This window comes from Sarcophilus harrisii, chromosome 2 (assembly GCF_902635505.1).
Source record: "Sarcophilus harrisii chromosome 2, mSarHar1.11, whole genome shotgun sequence".
In the NCBI taxonomy this organism is placed as follows: domain Eukaryota; kingdom Metazoa; phylum Chordata; class Mammalia; order Dasyuromorphia; family Dasyuridae; genus Sarcophilus; species Sarcophilus harrisii.
In genome coordinates, this window is record NC_045427.1 from 285,109,258 (window position 1) to 285,128,183 (window position 18,926).

Genomic DNA, 18,926 nt, shown 5'->3' on the forward strand with positions numbered 1-18,926 from the left:
CTTCAGTAGGTTGACAGGCAGGGAGAATGCAAATCCAATATTATTGTCAGTAATTGAAGTTTCACAATTTAAGATGGTAGCTAATAGATCAAAATTCTGTAGTCTCTGTAAATCTGACCAGGCATATGCCACTCTTACTCTCTAACTTCTTAAAAGTGAACAACAGGGTTGATTGCCTTTTTGGGAAATCTAACTCTGCTAATATCTGTAATATAAATGAGTAATATAATATAAATAGCTTGCTTTACAAGCATTTACTTAACCTTGTGCATATAACAATCTGCCTGTCTCTCATGGTTGTTCTGAAGCTCAAAGCAGATAATATATTTACAGTACTTTATAAACCTGACGGAGATATATGAATACTAGGTATTGCTACTGCTGCTCACTGAATATGACATATTAGCATTCCTATTTGACAGATGAAGTCATTGAAGCAAAGGAGAGGTAAAATGACTTATTCAAGGCAGTACAACTAGTTTTTGCCTGGTTGAGAATAAAAAGTTGTTTTTTCTGTATCCCCATCCCAAGTCCTTTTCAGAAGACTACGGAAAATATGAATTCTTCATAGTTTCCTAATTCTGAAATTCTTCATGTTAGTTCTAAGGGATCATGATAAGATTAATGCTCAAAAGAAAGCATTTTAAATCTTATTTCCTCAGATCTGTTCAGTTAAAATAAGATCTTTTTAAATATAAACACATCATGTACTTCCTTATTTTTTTTAAGATATATATTCAGATCAAGTCTTCTATATTTTCAGATCAAGTCTTGTAAAAAACACACACATACACACACACACACACACACACACACACACAGACATTAATTTAATTTAATTTAATTTTTTTTTGCTGGGGCAGTTGGGGTTAAGTTACTTGCCCAGGGTCACACAACCAGAAAGTTTTAAATATCTAAAGCCAGATTTGAACTCAGTTCCTTTTGACTTCAGGACTGGTGCTCTATTCATTAAACCAACTAGCTGTCCCTCCAGAATATTTTAAAGTAAGAATGAGGGGGCTATGCCCTGAAGTTTTATTATTATAATAATAAAGAAATATCTATGAATAAACCAGAATTGAAAAAATATTATATAGTCCAAATGTAGACTATTCATGAACATTGGTCACACCCCTAAGAATGTGGTCTTGTTGCAAAGGGGAAAATAAATACACATTGAAAAATAATGCTTGATTGATTATAACTTTAACCTGCTATAATTGAACCATAATTAGGGTAAAAGTATATGTAATATACTAAATTACAATGGTGATCATTAATAATAATTTATAATTATTTTAATCATAGGCTTATTCTGAGATGCTTATTTTATCCTAAATTTTGTAATTACCAAAAAAGGAACATATTGTACAAAGTGATATTTGTAGCCAATAAATCATCTGTGCCCAAGAATATTACTTCCTGTTTCCTATGGAGATAGTGAACTACTTTAACAAAGAGAAATAGCAGTTTACAAGCAATATTAAATATTGTATCCAAATCTGACAGTTGCACAAAGGAAGACGTTTCCCTTTCTTTGTAAAATTTTATAACCTTGTAACAAAAATTTTAATCCCAACTTTGATTCAGAAAGATTATTCAACCTTCAGTTGATTTGGAGGTTCTTTGGTAGATTATCAGAATATACAAAGAAAAACTGAAATAGATTTTTTTTTTTTTTTGGTTTTGAGTTTTGTTTTTGCTATGTATAAGAGATTATATAATAAACATAGAAATTGAAGAAAAAGTAGTAATAGTTGTAGTAGTAGTAGTTTTTGTTGTAATAATAGTAAAAAGAACTTGAAATTATGTAATGATTTAAATTTGTCAAGGTGCTTTTCTCACAGCTACCTTGTGAGGTAGATAATACAACTAGGAGGATGCAATATTAGGCAAAGGATAAAGAACAGTCATGAGAATGCTGATGGATTTGTACCTCCCAAGGCAGGCATTTATTGCTCCAGATCACATTTCTTCTCTGTTGAATGAGAGTGGAGGGAGATGATCTCTGAGTTAGGCCTTGAAAGCAGGAAGTATTTTGAACAGCTGAAAGCTTCTGTAGGAAATAGGGTGGAGAGAGAGCCACTTTTAAGTCTGAAGAATCTTGTATTGAAGTTTTCATTTTTTGTCTCTTATATAAAAGCAAAAATGGAGATGATTTCAATTGCTTTTGTTTTATTGGGAATTGAAAGGAATCTCTTATTTGACATTCCTCTATCCCCAAGTTTGGAAAGTGATGCCTGAAAAAGGACCACCTAATTGATTATGTCTCAAGAATCAGTATTTGACTTTTTTTTTGGTTGTTCCAAATGACTGACGTTTCTAGCTCTGTTTTACAGTGATTCTGGACGTGGGAGCAGTCTCTTAGATAGAACCATTGCTGACAGACGACAGCTTAATACAATCACTTTACCAGACTTCAGCGATCCTGAGACAGGTGAGAATGAAAAGCAAAGGGGAAATATGGAGGCCAAAAGCACTTTTAGTATTCCATTCTGTATGACAGTGTAAAATGAGACCAACAAAAAAAAATTTTTTTTCATGTAAATATTTTTAGTTCTTAACTTGCATTTTCTTGAGCTTCTTTTATTAGTGTTTGTATACAGTTAGGGTAGAACAGCTGGTACCTGTCCTAGCCAAGTCTTTGGGAAAATTCACATTTCCCTTTTTCCCTGAGAACTAAACATTAACAACAAAACATAAACAGGTCATGTTATCACTTCCTGTTCCTTCCTCCTGTCCCTCACCCCTCCATCCTGGCAATTGTTTTTCAGGTTTTTTCCTCTTATCACTCTCTTTTAAGACTTCACTTTAGTTTATAATTAATTTCTCTTGATGTAAAGAACTAAGAAAATATAGTTCAGACACCAAAGACACCTCCATGTTGAGAATTTCAAGTTCTAGACTTTCAAATCAGCCCTTTCTAAATCAGTCTGCGCATGTTCATTAAGAGCTCCTCAGAGTGCAGATACACCCTATCATTTGGGTTTTTCATATTTGCCTAAGTACTGTGTAGTATAAATATACCTCTGTGATTTCATAAACCAAAAGCAAGTCACATTGAAAAACTACTGATTCTTCACTGACAATTTAGAGACTCAGGAGAATCACAAAATAAAATGAAATTCACTCAGATTCTAGTCCTGAAATGAATTAGTACAATGGGACCACATTCGGAAGTTTATATGACAATATTCAGTTGAAGATCTCTTGTTAGGTTTAATCCCTAATTATATTTTATCTCATATTTTATGGACTATTCTCCTTTTTTCCCCTTGTTTTTAAGTTGCAGACTATCAGTCCTTTATAGCAAAACATTCTTCTGCCTGATAGAGTCACTTGAAATATATCCCCACAAAGAGCAATCACTCATATAGAGTTCATTGCTCATCAGCTCAGAAAAGGATAAAGCCTCCTGGTAGCTGTTAACATGGTAATAGAAATAGTGATGCAGAATACTCAACACAACCCAGACTTCATTCCACCAATGTGCATTTTAACCCAGATTGACATTTGGATTGAGTTGTACAAACTACATTGACATTCCTTGGATGCTCAGTTTTGCTAGCATTTTATATTACAACTTTCTCCCCCAACTCCATCCCTACTTCCTCCTTTCCTTCATATTAGTGCTCAAAGATGTCAGCTTCAAAGTTTCTGGTGACAGAAATCTCTGATTAAAAATAATTGTTAAAAATTAGTGATAGTTTAAAGGGAAAAGAAAACTTAGAGTCTGGCTTAAAGCTAAATTCCCTGTTGGCATTTGCAACCTAGGAAACAAGCTAATAAAGTGTCAGGAACTTTTCTGATGCCTGAATTAGGCAGTGGTGATTTGTAGCGTTTGACTTGTAAATCCAAAGAAGTTAAATTTCACAAGTGTAGTATCACACATGGTAAGAATCTCCATTTTCTAGATACACAGTAATTCTCTGTCTGGGAAATAAAGTTTTACTCCTTTTTTTGAAGCAAAAGACTCAAGACTAAAAGCATGTCAACTTCGTTGGTTTCCCATTGTCTTTCAGACACTTTATGGGCATTTTCTACTCCCTATTCAGTATTAAAGAGGTAATCTGCAAGTGGGTTTTGGGAATGTGTAGGGGTGAGGTGCTTATACTGGTATGACTCAGGAAAACTAGTGCCTCACAATGGGAAAGGAATAGATGTTTCATCATGATTAACTACTGCATGGAACAGCTCTGTCATAGAAAAAAAAGGAAGGAATTGGACTCATTACAGCACCTGCAGTGGTTTAGACAGATCCAAAATAATTGCTCCTGCTTCACTTCTCTCTATTCTTCTCCAATTCCCTGGTGAAGTGAATCATACAAAATTCTAGAGCCTTTTCCTTCTGACCCAAGTTAGAGGCAACTAGCCAAGACAGTTATATATTTGAAGTATTAGTTGTCCTTGGGGGTCCTAAAAACCTCTCCAAATGCTGCACATTAAAAGCAGATCGTTTTTTCCTTTAAAAAGTTGATTTTGGAAAAGAAATGGTGACATCTATTTTGGTACCATTCTTCCTTTTCTTTCATATAGTATTTTTTTTCCCGAATATCTTAGTACTTTCCCAGTTCATTTCAGAATGAAGTGTGCCCATTTGACTTTCAATGATGAATTTTCCTAAGGTGAAGCAATGTCTTTATTGTGGTACAAACCTTTTCTCTTCTCCTTAGATGCATTTTATTCATCTCATTTTTAGCAGATACTCAGCTTTTAAGAAGTTAGAGATTGTAATGTCTAAATTTTTCCACAGACAAAAACATCCAGAGAACTTTTGATGTGATTTTTATTGGTGAGCTCCTTTTTTGAGAAACCAAATAGATGAATGAATTTCTAGTACATATCTACAGTTTTTCAGACACTGTACAAATAAAAATAGATCTTGCCCTTACACACTAGTTAGGAAAATCAGAATACACAAAATAGAAAAATTAGCAGAAAGTCATTTACTTTACCAAAGAATATATGCTAAAGTTTCTTTGAATAGCAGTGGCTTTTCTACATCTAGGTGTTTGTAATACTCAGGAAGATCAGACAGAAGTGTAAATAAAATATCTCTGAATAGTTGGATTGTGGTTGTTTTTTAAAGAGCATATATTTCTGGACAAAGTCTGTGGATACCTAATAATAATAATAATGATAGTTTTTTAATAGTGATTTAAGGATATCAGAATGCTTTACTGATATTATTTCATCTTATCCAGATAATAATCCTGGGAGGTAAATGCTATTATTATCTCCATTTTACAGATGAGGAAACTGAGGCAAGCACAGGTTAAAATAACCTGTCCAGGGTTACTCAGCTAATAAGTATCTGAGTCTAGATTTAAACTCAGATCTTCCTAACTCCAAGTCTAGTTTTCTCTAGGTGCTGTGACACACCTAGTTACTTGTATGGGATTGATGTTCAAATAAAAATAAATAAAAACCTAACAGTTGTTCTTCTAGTATATACATTTAAGTACTCCAGAGAAATATTTTATATGATATTCATATAGTTAGTTCATGATTATGGATATATATGGGATATATAATTTGTGAATTACAATATATTTTAAATTGTGGACCTCACTATCCAGCACATAGTCATTATTTCCCTGCTGGGACTCAGTTTATGTTTTGCTCACTTCTGCAGGTAATTGTAAATACAAATGTGAACAAACAACAACAACAATAAACTAAGAAGGCAAAAATAATTTAGAATACATATATTTTCCAAAGGCATAGGTAAATGATCTAGAGTCTTTTTTGAAACCAAAGGTTATCTTGACCATTTTTAAAGACAGATTTATATTCCTTAAAACAATTGTTGATGACTTTCATGGCGTGTGTGTGTGTGTATTTTAATTTTGTACCTGGGATTGTATATGGAAGAACTCTTGGTACCGAGGGTCTAATTAAGTCAAAAATAACGGTGAATATTGCACCTGGATGTTCATTTTCTTTAGTGGAGAGTTTAAAAATAAAATGCCAATAAATTATTAAAAATAAACGCTCCACTTTACCTTAGCCGTCTTCATTATGTCCCAACATTACATTCAGGTGGGTCACAGCTCACAAAAAAGATAAAATTTTGTGACAGCCTTGATTCTCTGAAGTTATGAGTCATTGCTCTTTTGTTGGAATAAGTTAGTAGCTTCTTAAGAAGAGATTTTTTCAAACAAAAGTTTTCTGCCTTTTGCTTTCAAAACAGGATCTGGGATGTTTAGATTTTTCTTTTAAATGGAAAGTAGATGTTGTCAGACATCACTTCTAGGTGAAACAAATTTTAAATTGAAGAGCTTTGTCCCTTTATGGAAATATCTTTTATTGAAATCTGCAAGATCTAAAACCTTATTGTTGTTATTCAATCATCAAATGAAACATGGAATTCTGTGAATACCTTCTATCCCAAATGGACCTAGTCATAAGCTCTTCTGTAGAACTCAGTGGTCCAATCTATTTATTTGATTCATCATTGTATTTGGTAATACCTTCTAAATGTGAAATTTTCATTAAGTTCTTTTCAGAAAAGCTAACGAGATTCAACAGCTTTCATTTACATGACATTTTATAAGTCAAAATAACCATATAAATGCAACCTATTTTCTACATTGAGCCTTCAGTGATATCTGTACTTCTATTGATGACCACCACTGTTCCAAAATCTCATCCTCTATCTCATCCTCCCTATTCTTGTCCTCTGCTTTCTATAAATCCTCATTACATAGTAAACACAATACACTGGATACCAGATTTTATTTAGTTCTTTTATTATCTTGGGTGTGTGACTCTTCTATTCAGATGATTTAGGTGTTGTTTCTGGTTCTCACTACAGTTATTTATATTCTTGTTGATCTTCTTTATACCACTTGTTGAAGAGACAGTTAAGACATTTAATTTTGATAATTTTGATGGTATTTTACAAAATTTAAAAACCCACAGCAAGTTTATCCAAGAATTAATTCTAAAGTTTCCTAAATTTAACTTGTTTTGTTTTTATTGAGTTTTGCAAGAATTTTTTCTCTGGCAAATTTCCTTTCCTTTTTTTTTATTCTTATAGATCAAACAATATAGATTTACCTACCCCCAACCATTATTTAAAAATTATTCATTTTCCTTGCATGCTATTCTGTTGTCTAGTACTAGAATTGAATGTAAATTATATTATCTCATTTGATTTTCAGTATTCCTTGAGTATGTTAAATTATGTTTGTAGATTATCCCCCCACCTTTTTTTTTTATGTATTTCTGAGGAATTGGCATTGTTTATATTTGTGGGGTTGTGTTTTATTTGTTTGTTTTTGCCTTTATCCTTTCTTTCTCTCTTGCTTTTGTAGTGTCAGATTCCTCTTCCTCCTCCTCTTCTCTTTCAAGAACAGAATCTCCTCTTCACCTGTTTGTATCTACTCATCTTCCTCATTATCATCCCAAACCTGACACTTTTGTGCGGCCCAGGGCAGCTTATTCAGTCAGTGACCCAGCCCCTCACCGGAAACCCTCTCTCTGTAAAAATGTTTTTGGCATTCCTGTTCATTTGCTTGGAGTTTTATTTTCTGATAATCTTTCTGACTGATAAGCCATGTTTAATGAACATATAGTAATACAGAGAAAGTTGAGAAAGCAAAAAACTCTGCTCATTAAAATGTCAGGAAGTTGGGAATAGAAAGAACGGCAGGGAAACAGAAGTACATGTGAAAACACACAGAGTTCTAGATGGCTAGTCCCTTTTTTGGAAAAGACAGGAAAAAGTTGATAGTTATATCAGTAAACAGGAATCAGTATATTGAGCACCTTTGGAAAATCTGCATATTAGATAAGCATCTAATCTGTTATATCCAATATTTAAAGTACTTTCTAAAAGCCAAGATGCAAGGTGCCTTTCTCAAGTCCGATACTGGGTATCCACGATCCTCTAGAGCCTATGAATCTTTCTAGGCTGTTCTTCTGAAATTAGAGTGAGAGCAAAATATCATCATTAATGTTTTCATTTTTAATTTTAGAAACATAGTTAACATTTTCAGGAGTCATTTTGTTACCTCTGAATTGCTTTTCTATTTTCAAAAAAGTAAACTTTAGGATATTTGTTGTGAAACTATACTGGGTTAATAGGAAAGTAATGGGTAGGGATATGAATGTGAGATGTAATAAGTTTAAAGCCCCTATTATGCGCTAGTAATCGTGCTAAACACTTTTTACAAATATGACCCATTTAACTTCACAGTAACCCAAAGAGGTAAATGTTATTATCTTCCCCATTTTATAGTTGAGGAAACTGAAACAAACAGGTTAAATGACTTGACCAGGGTCATACATCGGTGGTCAGATTTGAACTCATATCTTCCTCACTCTGGCCACTGTACCATCAGCTTCTTCTAAAGGAATCACTGTTCTAGTTTAATCTTGCTTTTATTAATTTTGAAATAAGAGAAAAATTTGAGCTAGACAGGCACTATCCATTAGGAAAGTTACCTGTGGTTTAAAATAAAATACTTTGGGTGATGATTTATCATTATATGTAGTCATGTAAAGGTATAACATTCTCATTAGTGGTGTTTGTCCAAGTTTCCTTTTACCCACTTCTTTACCATTCATTCACATTGAATATTACTGAAGAATTTCATTGAAGGATCCATAATGCACACAACTATTTCTTATTTCCATCTTTAAGATGCCTACTTAATTGAAGACTCTAATTGATGCTTCAGTAGTAGAGAATTATTTTCTCTAAATCAGGGAAATCTGTTTTCCATCTTCTGAATGGTTAACCTATTACATTATTCCATATACACAAAGTAAAAAAATAAAACTATTATCTAGATAGTTCAAACCAAGAAATCTATTTGCCTCGATTATATATTTTAAGTGTTTGAATTCTGTTTTTAATTTTAAAGGTAGTTTTATGAAGTAATAGGCTCTGATGGAGATCCCTCAAAAGATATTTTAATATAAAATTCATATAATTTTTTACTTTTTTGTATCTTTTAATTCACTGATAAAAAGAAAAAAATTCAGTATATGTTTTATCATCCACCAGTTACAATATTTACATATACATATATATATTTGTGAATATATATGTATATGTATGTGTGTATATATGTGTGTATATATATGTGTGTATATATATATCTTAAGACAAATATCCAAATATTTTCCCCAGAAAATCAATTTTTACAGAATTAGCTTAGTCCAACCCTGATCCCAAGTGTAGACTACATTTTACTGTACCTAATATATTTTGTCATCCTTTCATTTATCATGAATCTCATCAAAATCATTATCTAGTATTACGATATGAAAATAAATATGATGTTGGGTACCAAAGAAGCTTTTGTTTTCACTGTAACTTTGGAATTCTGAAGTTGTGATTTTCCTTTACACACTTGACAACAGGTTAATTACTAAATTGTTAGCATATTGAACTTCCTCTAGACTTTCTGATCATTGTGGTACACAGTACATCAAGACCAATGCTCAAATATTTGTTGTTTTTGTAGAGCTGTGTGAGTCATTCGTCAGGTCAATTTTTCTAATCACTAACAAGGGGATGTGTCAACTGAAAGACTGGGCTTCTAAGACTTAGGGTTTTTGCTTTAAAAGACAGGGTAGAGTAGGATGAGTGGTTTTTTCTCCATTACATGTTGAAATGAAGTGTCTCTCTCACTTGGTAGGAGACAATGAAGTTGAATCACTAAACCTTTCTTTCAGGATAAACAGGTATCTCAGGTTCAAAGTTTCATGGTTTTTTCCCCCATCTTGCCTTTAACATTAACACTTGTGACTATTGGCCCACGAACGGAGCTTACTTAAAGAAAGATTTAAAAGTTGCTTTTGTTTTTGTTTTTATTATTCCCTTGAGAATTTATTTTCCTGGAAATCAAATACATTTTCTGAATTGTCAGTATCATGTGAACTTTTTAACTAGGAAGGAAATGTCCTGCAGCCTTTCTTTAGTTAAGAAATGTGTAAGAAAAATACACAGGGTATCACATATTTGAAAATCTGAATCAAAACAAGACTTAACAGTTGGAAGGTTATCAGAAATTGATTTGCTTTCTTGTTTTTAATTTAACTGTTTTGTTTTTAATTTGTGGTTTGATTTGTTATTTCAAGGCAACTCACCAGAAGCATACGTTCATGGTTTTTCTTCCCTTTTTTCAGTTAGTAAGTAGCTTACAGATCTATTAACCTTTTTAGGCCTCCTTTCCTCCTTCCCACAGTCACACCTCCCTCCTTCACCACAGAATGTCTCTTTATATTGTGGTTGATGGGTTGTGAGCAATTGGCATAGTATGTAAAGCAAGGCTGGAGCATGTTTGGCCATCTAGTCACCCCAAGGGCTGTTTTATTACAAGATGGGAAAGCACTCATCTTTTGCTTGAGTTTAATTATTGAAGAGGCAGTATTCTTTTGTCAAGGACTACAAAGAAACATATTAAGGAAAAAAGTAGATAGTTTGGTTTAGTGGGAAGAGCACTAGTGTAGAAGGGTGATACTTGTGGTCAAGTTATTTGACTCCACTGAATCTCAAGTTTTTTCTTGCCTAAAATGAAGGTGCTGGATTAAATTATCTTTAATATCCTTTGACTCTAAATTTTTGTTCTGATCACAGAGAAATGTATTTTAGTAAATTTCTTAAAATTGAAAGTGGAACATAATTTGTATTCCGCTAAATCCTGGTGGTGATAAGCAACCTCCTCAGTTGTAGGTAAGTGTATTAGGGGAGATATTAGCTCTTTTAAACCATTGGTAGTGTTTAGCCCTCTAATATATTTTAATGGTCTGCAATAATTAATGCAACTCTAAAAGTACTCAAGTGGTTACTTTCTCACTTGTAAAATTATGGTGCTTCAATTTCCAATTAACAACATGAAAATCTGTATTTAGAAAAAGATATTTCTGAAGTTGTAAATTATTGCATTAATACAAATCATTACAAAACGTATCTTTGTTATAAAAAAAGATATCATTCATTCAGCAAACTATGTAGAAAGTACTAGGCTTCCTTAAATATAACTTTCCTGGTATTCCTAAGGTTATTTGCTCTCTAAAATTCAATTTAACTTGCAAATTTTCAGAAATATATAAAAAGCAAAGCCTATTTGATTTTTAAGGGTACTTCATAATCTTCTAATAATTACTTTTATTTTATTCCTGAGAAAACATTGAGTAGAGGTATACTTAGAATAAACTTCTTGGGTCGATTTTCCATACCATTGATTCTAGTGAAACCACTGCCTTCCTCATGAAACTTGTCATTGCCAATGCGATAAGCATTCTTTAAGAATGAGCAGCCGAAGAAGGGAAAGAGAAAAACAGACCAATAGTAGATTAAATCAGAGCCCAAGATAAAATTGAGAAGCCAAAAAGTAAGATGCCATTAATTTTCCTCTTTCTATTATGATTAATATTTTCCTATTGACTTGGCTTTTTATAAGTGCCACATTTTGTGTTGTAATTAAAAACATGATTAATAAACTTGTATTTGCTTGTATGATCCTGCTAAGTGCAAAATAGTCTTTTTTTAAAAAATTCAAATATGTAAAATTGTTCCAGGATCTAAAAATGAACAATTCCAATTCTGGCCTGGTGACTTTTTTATTCTACCCATATACTACATTTTGAGTAGTTAAGTATCTCTGTATCCCTTTCCCTGTGCTTAGCAAAGGGCCTTTCACTTAGACACTTAAGAAATATCTGTTGAATGAATGAATGAATAAATATCAAAGTTACATAGTGTCTTTCAAATGAAATATTTTTCCCCATCAAAATCTCAAATAATTTTGATTAGAAAATGAAATCTTAAATATTCCTTTGACTACCAATAATAACTTACTTTCCCCCTAGCATTTTAGTGCTTTAAAGTGCTTTTCTTATAACCTGTATAGACAAGTGTCATTATCAGCACATCAGTTCAAGAAATTCTAATGCTCAGAATGGTGAGGAAGCTCGCTCCACTTATGACAATAGCAAGAGATGGATTCAAATTAAGGTCTTCTGATACTGGGACTAGTGTTCTCTCTCCTGGGTAGGTTACTTTTCCATCCACATAAGCAAGCTGCATACATTAGAAAATTTATGAATCTATAATAGACAGCACTAAAATTAAGTTAACATTTGGATTAGAAACCTTTAACCAAGGATTTGTCTTTCTTTGTTATTTATTTTTTTAAAGCCAGAAAGAGAAGAAAAAACAAACAAAAAAACTGTTTTCTTGTTCTTGAAAAGAATAGTAATGTGACCAGGGGAAAGGATCTGTCCTAACAGAAAGACAAAGACATATAAATATTTAGTATGAAGTATTTACATGTAAATGGAAGCATCTGCCCATTGTAGTCCTTCTGAAGACAGAAGATACTGTCTCTTTTAGTGCTTAAAGCCTGTGTTGGTAGCTCATTCATACATAACTAATTTTCCTGCATGTTTTCTGAATGACTGTTAAATGCTTTGCTGTTTGATATTGGCACATCAGAAATTTGAAGCATGGTACCTTTTGCCTTGCATGGTTTTAGTTACATACAGATCTCTTCCTTCTCTCAAGGGGATGATTTCTTGAAACTGAACTTTAAAAAATTTTCACTTTCCAGGAGAAGAGAGAACCTGAAGGTTTAAATTGAATTATGCATTTGATATGCTATAGTTATTTGGAAATCATGATCTCCTAAGGTTTGGGTCCATGGGTTTGATCTCAATTGTTGACATAGTGGTGATGGGCTATGTGGAGAAGAAGCATAATAGCCACTGACCAAATAACTTTCTAAAAGACTTCACCAAAGAAAACATCATGATTGGGTTCATTGTCATGGGTTCATTTGTCACCTGATTTCTTTTCTTGAGCCAGTGGCATTTCTCATAAATGCCCATAAATATACTAAAAGGCAAGTCCTATCCTTGAACCCTATTGGTTCCCTGTGGTTGTGCTCAAATTATGAGGTTTTGAACTCTTTCTGAATTAGACACCTAAGACATGTAGGCTGCCAAGGCAGCCTTGTAGTGATTAAATATCACCCCTACCACTACAATGTTTTCTCCTCATAAACCTTGCCTGGGTCCTACAATAAAGAGGGCAGTGTTTCTCTCCTGTCCTTTAAGTGGAAGCCAGAAGAAAATCACAAGGTCATGAATAAGAAAAAGGCACAAGTGTTAACCTGGTCCTAGAGCATGGAAGAATACTAGCCTTTTATCTGCAGATGGAGCCTTCTCTTGAATAACCCCCCCCCCAAAAAAAAATGGCCCCCTAGTCCTCTAATTCCTTTTTTTTTTTTCATATCTGATTTTAGTTATTGGGATAGGTTACATGTGTGATAACTGAAAGTTATTAACTTGTTTGCTAGTGTATCACAAGGATGGTATGATTTAGAATTCAATCATAGTATTAAGAACCAGAAATGTCTTTCCTTTTAAAAACCAAATGTTCTGATCAGAGTTTGCTGACAGTGCTGAGTCATTCTTACTGTTATTTAATATTCAGCAACATTAAGAAATGAAGCTGCCTTTTCCTTTTGAATTGTTTTATATTAGTCCATAGCTTTGTAGAAATTGAAGATTAAGGAAACTATAGATAAGTAATTTTTAATCATTTAAAGGTTAGGGGAACTGCAGTACTGTAGAGTATTTTATATTTCCAATGACATACTTTTTAAAGGTAGGATTCTGATCCAGAGTTAAGATGGAAGAAACATTTGTGATAAAAGCACAAGCACATGAGAATATATGTCCACATGCTTATTCATTTCTCATATACAGACATGTGGGAATTTCACATACTCCAGATGCTGTGAAATGAGCCAAAATCCAGATTCCCAGGTATAATAAATTGATGATCTCCTAATGGAATTTTTTTTTCTTTTTTCATAACTTTCATCTCTTTGTGGATAAAGAGCTGATCTTAAAGCCAGGAAAAACTAGGTTCAAATTCTTCCTGTGACTCTTAGTGAATGTGTGACCTGGGTAAGTTAGTAATCCTCTCAGTGTTCAAAGAAGCTCTTTTAGACTATCAAAGTCACTGACCCATATTGGTAAAGACAGTTTCCTCATTGATAGTTCCTGTCCCAGTAAAGAAAACAAGTCTAGTTCCTATCCCTATTAAACTCTTTAAAACATACTTGGTTTTTCTCTGTGTGTATTTTTTTAACCAATGCTTGGACAATAGTCATAGAAAAAAGAAGTTGCTATAATGACCATGGATGTAGTTCTTTAACTTCCAGAATTCTTGCTTCTTTATCTACAAAATAGGTCAGTTCTGGTAGCACTGCTTGCCTCACAGAGTGTTGTGAATAGGGTAATTTGCAAACCCTTAAAAATCTATAGAAAATTGAGTTTTATTATGTTCACCAATTTGCCCTCATATTGAAATACTCTACAGATAAAAGCAAAACTATTAATTTTATAAATGCTAAAAATCAAAGAGAAAAATCAATGGAGTTGCATAATTCACTTAAAGCTATCAGAAAAGCCAACATGTTAATTATACTATGTAGGTGGGTCATTTGTAAACAGACTTGATGGTAAAGATTTTTGCCCAATTTTTAATGTGTAGGATGATGATTCTTGAAATATAGTATCTGATCAGTAGGCAGACCACTTTTCCTATTGATCTCCCAGGGTGTCAGTAGAAATTCTTCTGTTACTTCTTTCTTCACTGGTTAGTTTTTTTCCTCCATATACCATGATGGGAAGGCGGGGGGGGGAGTCCAAAGAAAACTACCTGATAAAAGCCCTTTTTGTTCCAGGGTACTCCCTGGAACTGATAATTCAGCACTGATAATTCATTCAGTAGGTGGCAGTCTTCCTCCAAATTAAAATTAGTATCACTGTGAGTTTAGACTGAGAAGGAACCTTGAGTATTTGGAGGTGGAGGACAGGGCTGCAGTTCCCACAAAATAGAGATCCTGAGCACTCTTGCTCAGTGGTATTTTCATGACCTTCCTCCTGTCTAGAGTTGGCAATTTAATCTGAGAGGTTTGTGCCACATTTCAGTATTTGTTCTCTTCTACCTGCATCAACTCTCAATTCAGCTCATTATAGCAGCTGTTTTTTTCCTATTCAAACTTGTTGTATAATGTTATTTACATTGTGTATACCAATATCACTCAGTCTGCAAGAGGAGTGAGGAGGAAGATAGGACCAGCTGTCAAATAGTACCCAGGACTGATAGTTGCTATCAAGATAGGCACTTCTCAAATTAGTAAGGTAAATAATAGATGCTCTTCATCCAAGTCATTTTCCATGACCAACCTGTTGAATCTAGAGAATTTGGAAGCAACTTAATGGTGCCTTAGGGCTTGCCAAAGGTCACATAGACCATGGGATCATAGAGTTTAACCCCCTCATTTTACAGGTGAAGAAACTGAGGATGCCAGAAATGTTAAGTCACTTGTACAAGATCATACCCATATTGGGCAATTATCTGAGACAAGTTTCAAAGGCAGGTCCTTATGACTCGGCCACCATGGTACCTAACACCTCCTCTAGTGGTTCTTTTCAACTTTCACTATCAGGTTAGCTGCCTGAAAGTGGCTGACTAAAGAAACCTCCCTAGAGTTTATTTAGCATAACCTTGAGGGTTTAAAAGGGGTTGGGGCTTACAGATTATAGTATTGCTCACGAGTCTCCATTGATTATAAAGTAGCCAGAATTTGTTAATTGTCTTTTAGAAATTTGCATTTGCTGATGTATAGTAAGTACAGTTGATACAAAAGCATTCCCCAGAATTCTGAGGCACATTTTCCCACAAGTGCATAGAGAATCAAATTTGGAGAGCATGTATATAGCAAGTGTCTGAGACAGAACATGACTGAGGTATGTTCTCTGTCTCCTAACCAATTGCTGGTATAATATATATACTATCCCTTTAAGACACTCCTTCACAGATATGGAGAAGTTTAGTTGTGAAAGGGAGAGAAGAAGTATTTTTACATCAAATAATAATGTTGGTGTATATCCCTGTAAGTGTTAGGTTGACTGTTTCTTTTCTTCTTTTCTAGCTTTAAATTTGGAATACTTAATTTCAACATACTTCCTATATGCTAGGCAATATTCTGTACTCTGGGAATGCAAAATCAGGACCAAAATTGTCCCTGCCTTCAAGGAGTTTACATTCTACTTGGGGGTGGTAGGGTGTGCAGCACATACACAAATCTGTATAAAACAAGGTATTTTGAGGAAGACAAGAATGCTGACAATTGGGGAAATACAAGAATTCTTCACTGAAGATGTGGATGTTGAGCTGAGCCTTGAAGGAAGCCAAAGATTCTTAAATGTTGGAGATTACAAGTAGGAAGCTCACTTTTTAGCATGATTAGTTTTTTTTTTTTAATTAAAAAAATACATATTAGACAGATATATTCTGAACTTGATAAACATCAACAATTATGAGAACTCCCATTTATAAAGAACATTCAAAAGGGATTGCATTTGAAGTCATAAATATCAGTCTTAGCGTTTAGTAATTCCTGAGCACAGTCGATATTAACAGGAAAACTGTCATTATTACTCCTAGAAGTAATAGATATTTGATTACCTGCAGTGTTCTGTTGCATAATTCTAAACACATGGACTCTCTCACTTCACTTGCATATTGGATCATTGATAATAAGAGTAGTTGTCCATTTAGAGAATTATTATTGTTTTCATACACCATTGGCCAATATCTGGTAAGGCCCTCAAATAGTGTGTCACAGATATCCAAATCATTAGTACTGGGTAATACTTGTTTTTTAAAGACCTGAGTTTCTTTGATCCATGAAGATAGATGTTCCCTGAACAGTGGATTGTACACATACAGAAAACAATTAGGCAGCATTCCCTAGATATAAGTAGATGCTTTGTTTAGGGTTCCATCATATCAGGGATTCATCCCATTCTTGAACTGCATATATTGAAGGCTCTGTCTATTGAATGTACCCAGATATCTATGTCACACTCACATGTTTATCTTTGTTAGTGAATGTGTCTAAAATATGGCTAATGTCTCTTTTATTCAGAGAGGTGTGACTTAGGTTTGCATTAGAAGAACAAATAGAACTTGTATATTAGTATAATTAGTGCTTTCAGCATTTGGGAACTAAGCCCAGTTAAGAAGCAAGCGCGCGCTCTCTCTTTCTCTCTTTTCTTGCTCATTTTTATATTAGCTAGATCTGGAAATTGAATTTTATTTATGCCCATGATAGACTGAAATTAGTTGACTTATAACTGACACATAGATGTTTGTTTACTTATGTGGCCGTAATTAGTGAATAGATTTGCTAGTTCATTATGAGTTAAAAAAAAACAAAACAAAGTAGGACCTGAACAGTCCCTGAAAATAAACATAATTTTCTCAACAAATAAACAGTAAAGAGTAATAGAAAATGTTTGGAAGTCTTTCAGTTTTTATAAATGATTTTCCTGGGCCTTATACACCAGAAGAAAAGATGAGATAGAATGGAATGAATGAACACTAAATGAAAAATGTCTCTATTTTTCCTTGAGTGAATATTCAATGTTTATTGTTCCTTAGTTGTGTACTTATGCATTGGAAAGCCAGCACACTTAGTAATGAAAGCATTTATTAACAGCATGCAGATATAGGCATATTTGAATATTTAGTGCTTAAATTCTTTGGAAAACTCATATAACTAGTACAGATCATAGGATTACAAAATTAAAGATTCATGGACTCTTGGAAAAAACATGCACTTTAAAATTTTTATCATAAACTAGTAATATAAAAACACATAATCATAGATTTATTTAAAAAGCTAAAATATTTTAAGTATCACAAAGTATTTTATTAAAATAGAACCAAACAAATTAATAGTCAGAAATCAGTTAAAATGTGTTCCTTGTCTTTATCTATCTGAAGATCCAGATAGCCTTTCATTTTTTTTTTTATGTATGTGTGAGTGTATATATACATTTATATGTATGTGTGTATATGTATACACAGAGAGAAGAGATTGTTTAGTCAATATTTATACAACTTTGGTTCTGTTGATTTCACTTATATAATTTTAGATAACTCTCACTTTAATATCAGATAATTTCTACCATATTCCTTATAGCCTTTAAAATTTTTTTTTAAACATCTTCATGTCCCATTTCATGAATATGCTATACCATTTCCCATCCATTGAATGTACAAATTGTTTCTAGTTGTTTGCTGCTCCACGTAAAACAACCGAGTATATTTTTGTATAGGAGAATCCTTTTTGCAATATATTTAGGATTGAATTTTAATATCAGGATCAAAATGTATGATTTTTTTTTACTTTTGCATTGCTCTATAAACATATATATTTTTAAATTTAGCAGAACTTTTTCTTATTCAAATGATTTTTCTCATCCTACTGTTTTCTTACTAAAGAGAGTATTGATGTTTTAGATCTAAATAAACCATATATTAAGGCAGATTGCACAAGTGTATATATGTGTGTGTGTGTGTGTGTATGTGTGTGTGTACACATACATTCATATTATATATACATTCTTCCCTGTCTCCCTGCCCCCTCTCTCTACTTTCTTGTCCTTCTAGAAGTGCATTAACCACTCAAAGGGCCTGTTCCATTATTAATTGGCCCGAAAACTTTAACTTTTCATTTTCTGGCCTGTGACAGTTCTCTCCTTTGGCAGGGTGATGGTCTTCCACTCTTGGAAGCTCACCACTGATTGGTGCCAGGTTCAGTATGGATACCATATCAGCTTTAGCCCTTCTGCAATTCAGGACTCCCTAAGCTTGAGTGGTCCACCAGCCTCTGCTTTCCTAGTAGCAGGAAGTACAGGCTTGCACTGCCATGTCTGTCAGTAACTACATTTTAGAGCAGTACTAAGATGTTGGATAATATGTATGATATGATCTGAAAAAATTCCAAAGTGCTGAAGTTTGATAGCTTGTACCTTGGGAGAGAATGTGGCTTTCTTAGTAATGAAATAGTCATGTCTTCTTAGATAAACACACACATTCA

General features: G+C 33.4%; 1 protein-coding gene across 7 annotated transcripts in view; it reads left to right on the forward strand.

The window, feature by feature from the left end:
- TTC7B (tetratricopeptide repeat domain 7B) overlaps positions 1-18,926 on the forward strand; it is a 310,918-nt gene that overhangs the window by 206,349 nt on the left and 85,643 nt on the right. For 3 of the 7 annotated variants that reach the window (XM_031952351.1, XM_031952352.1, XM_031952353.1), the window contains 3 exons: positions 2,340-2,437; positions 7,320-7,487; positions 10,096-10,146. In XM_031952351.1, coding sequence (XP_031808211.1) covers positions 2,340-2,437; positions 7,320-7,487; positions 10,096-10,146 — 317 coding nt within the window. The remainder of the gene's footprint in view (positions 1-2,339; positions 2,438-7,319; positions 7,488-10,095; positions 10,147-18,926) is intronic. The other 4 variants (XM_031952354.1, XM_031952355.1, XM_031952356.1 and 1 more) reach the window with 2 other exon arrangements.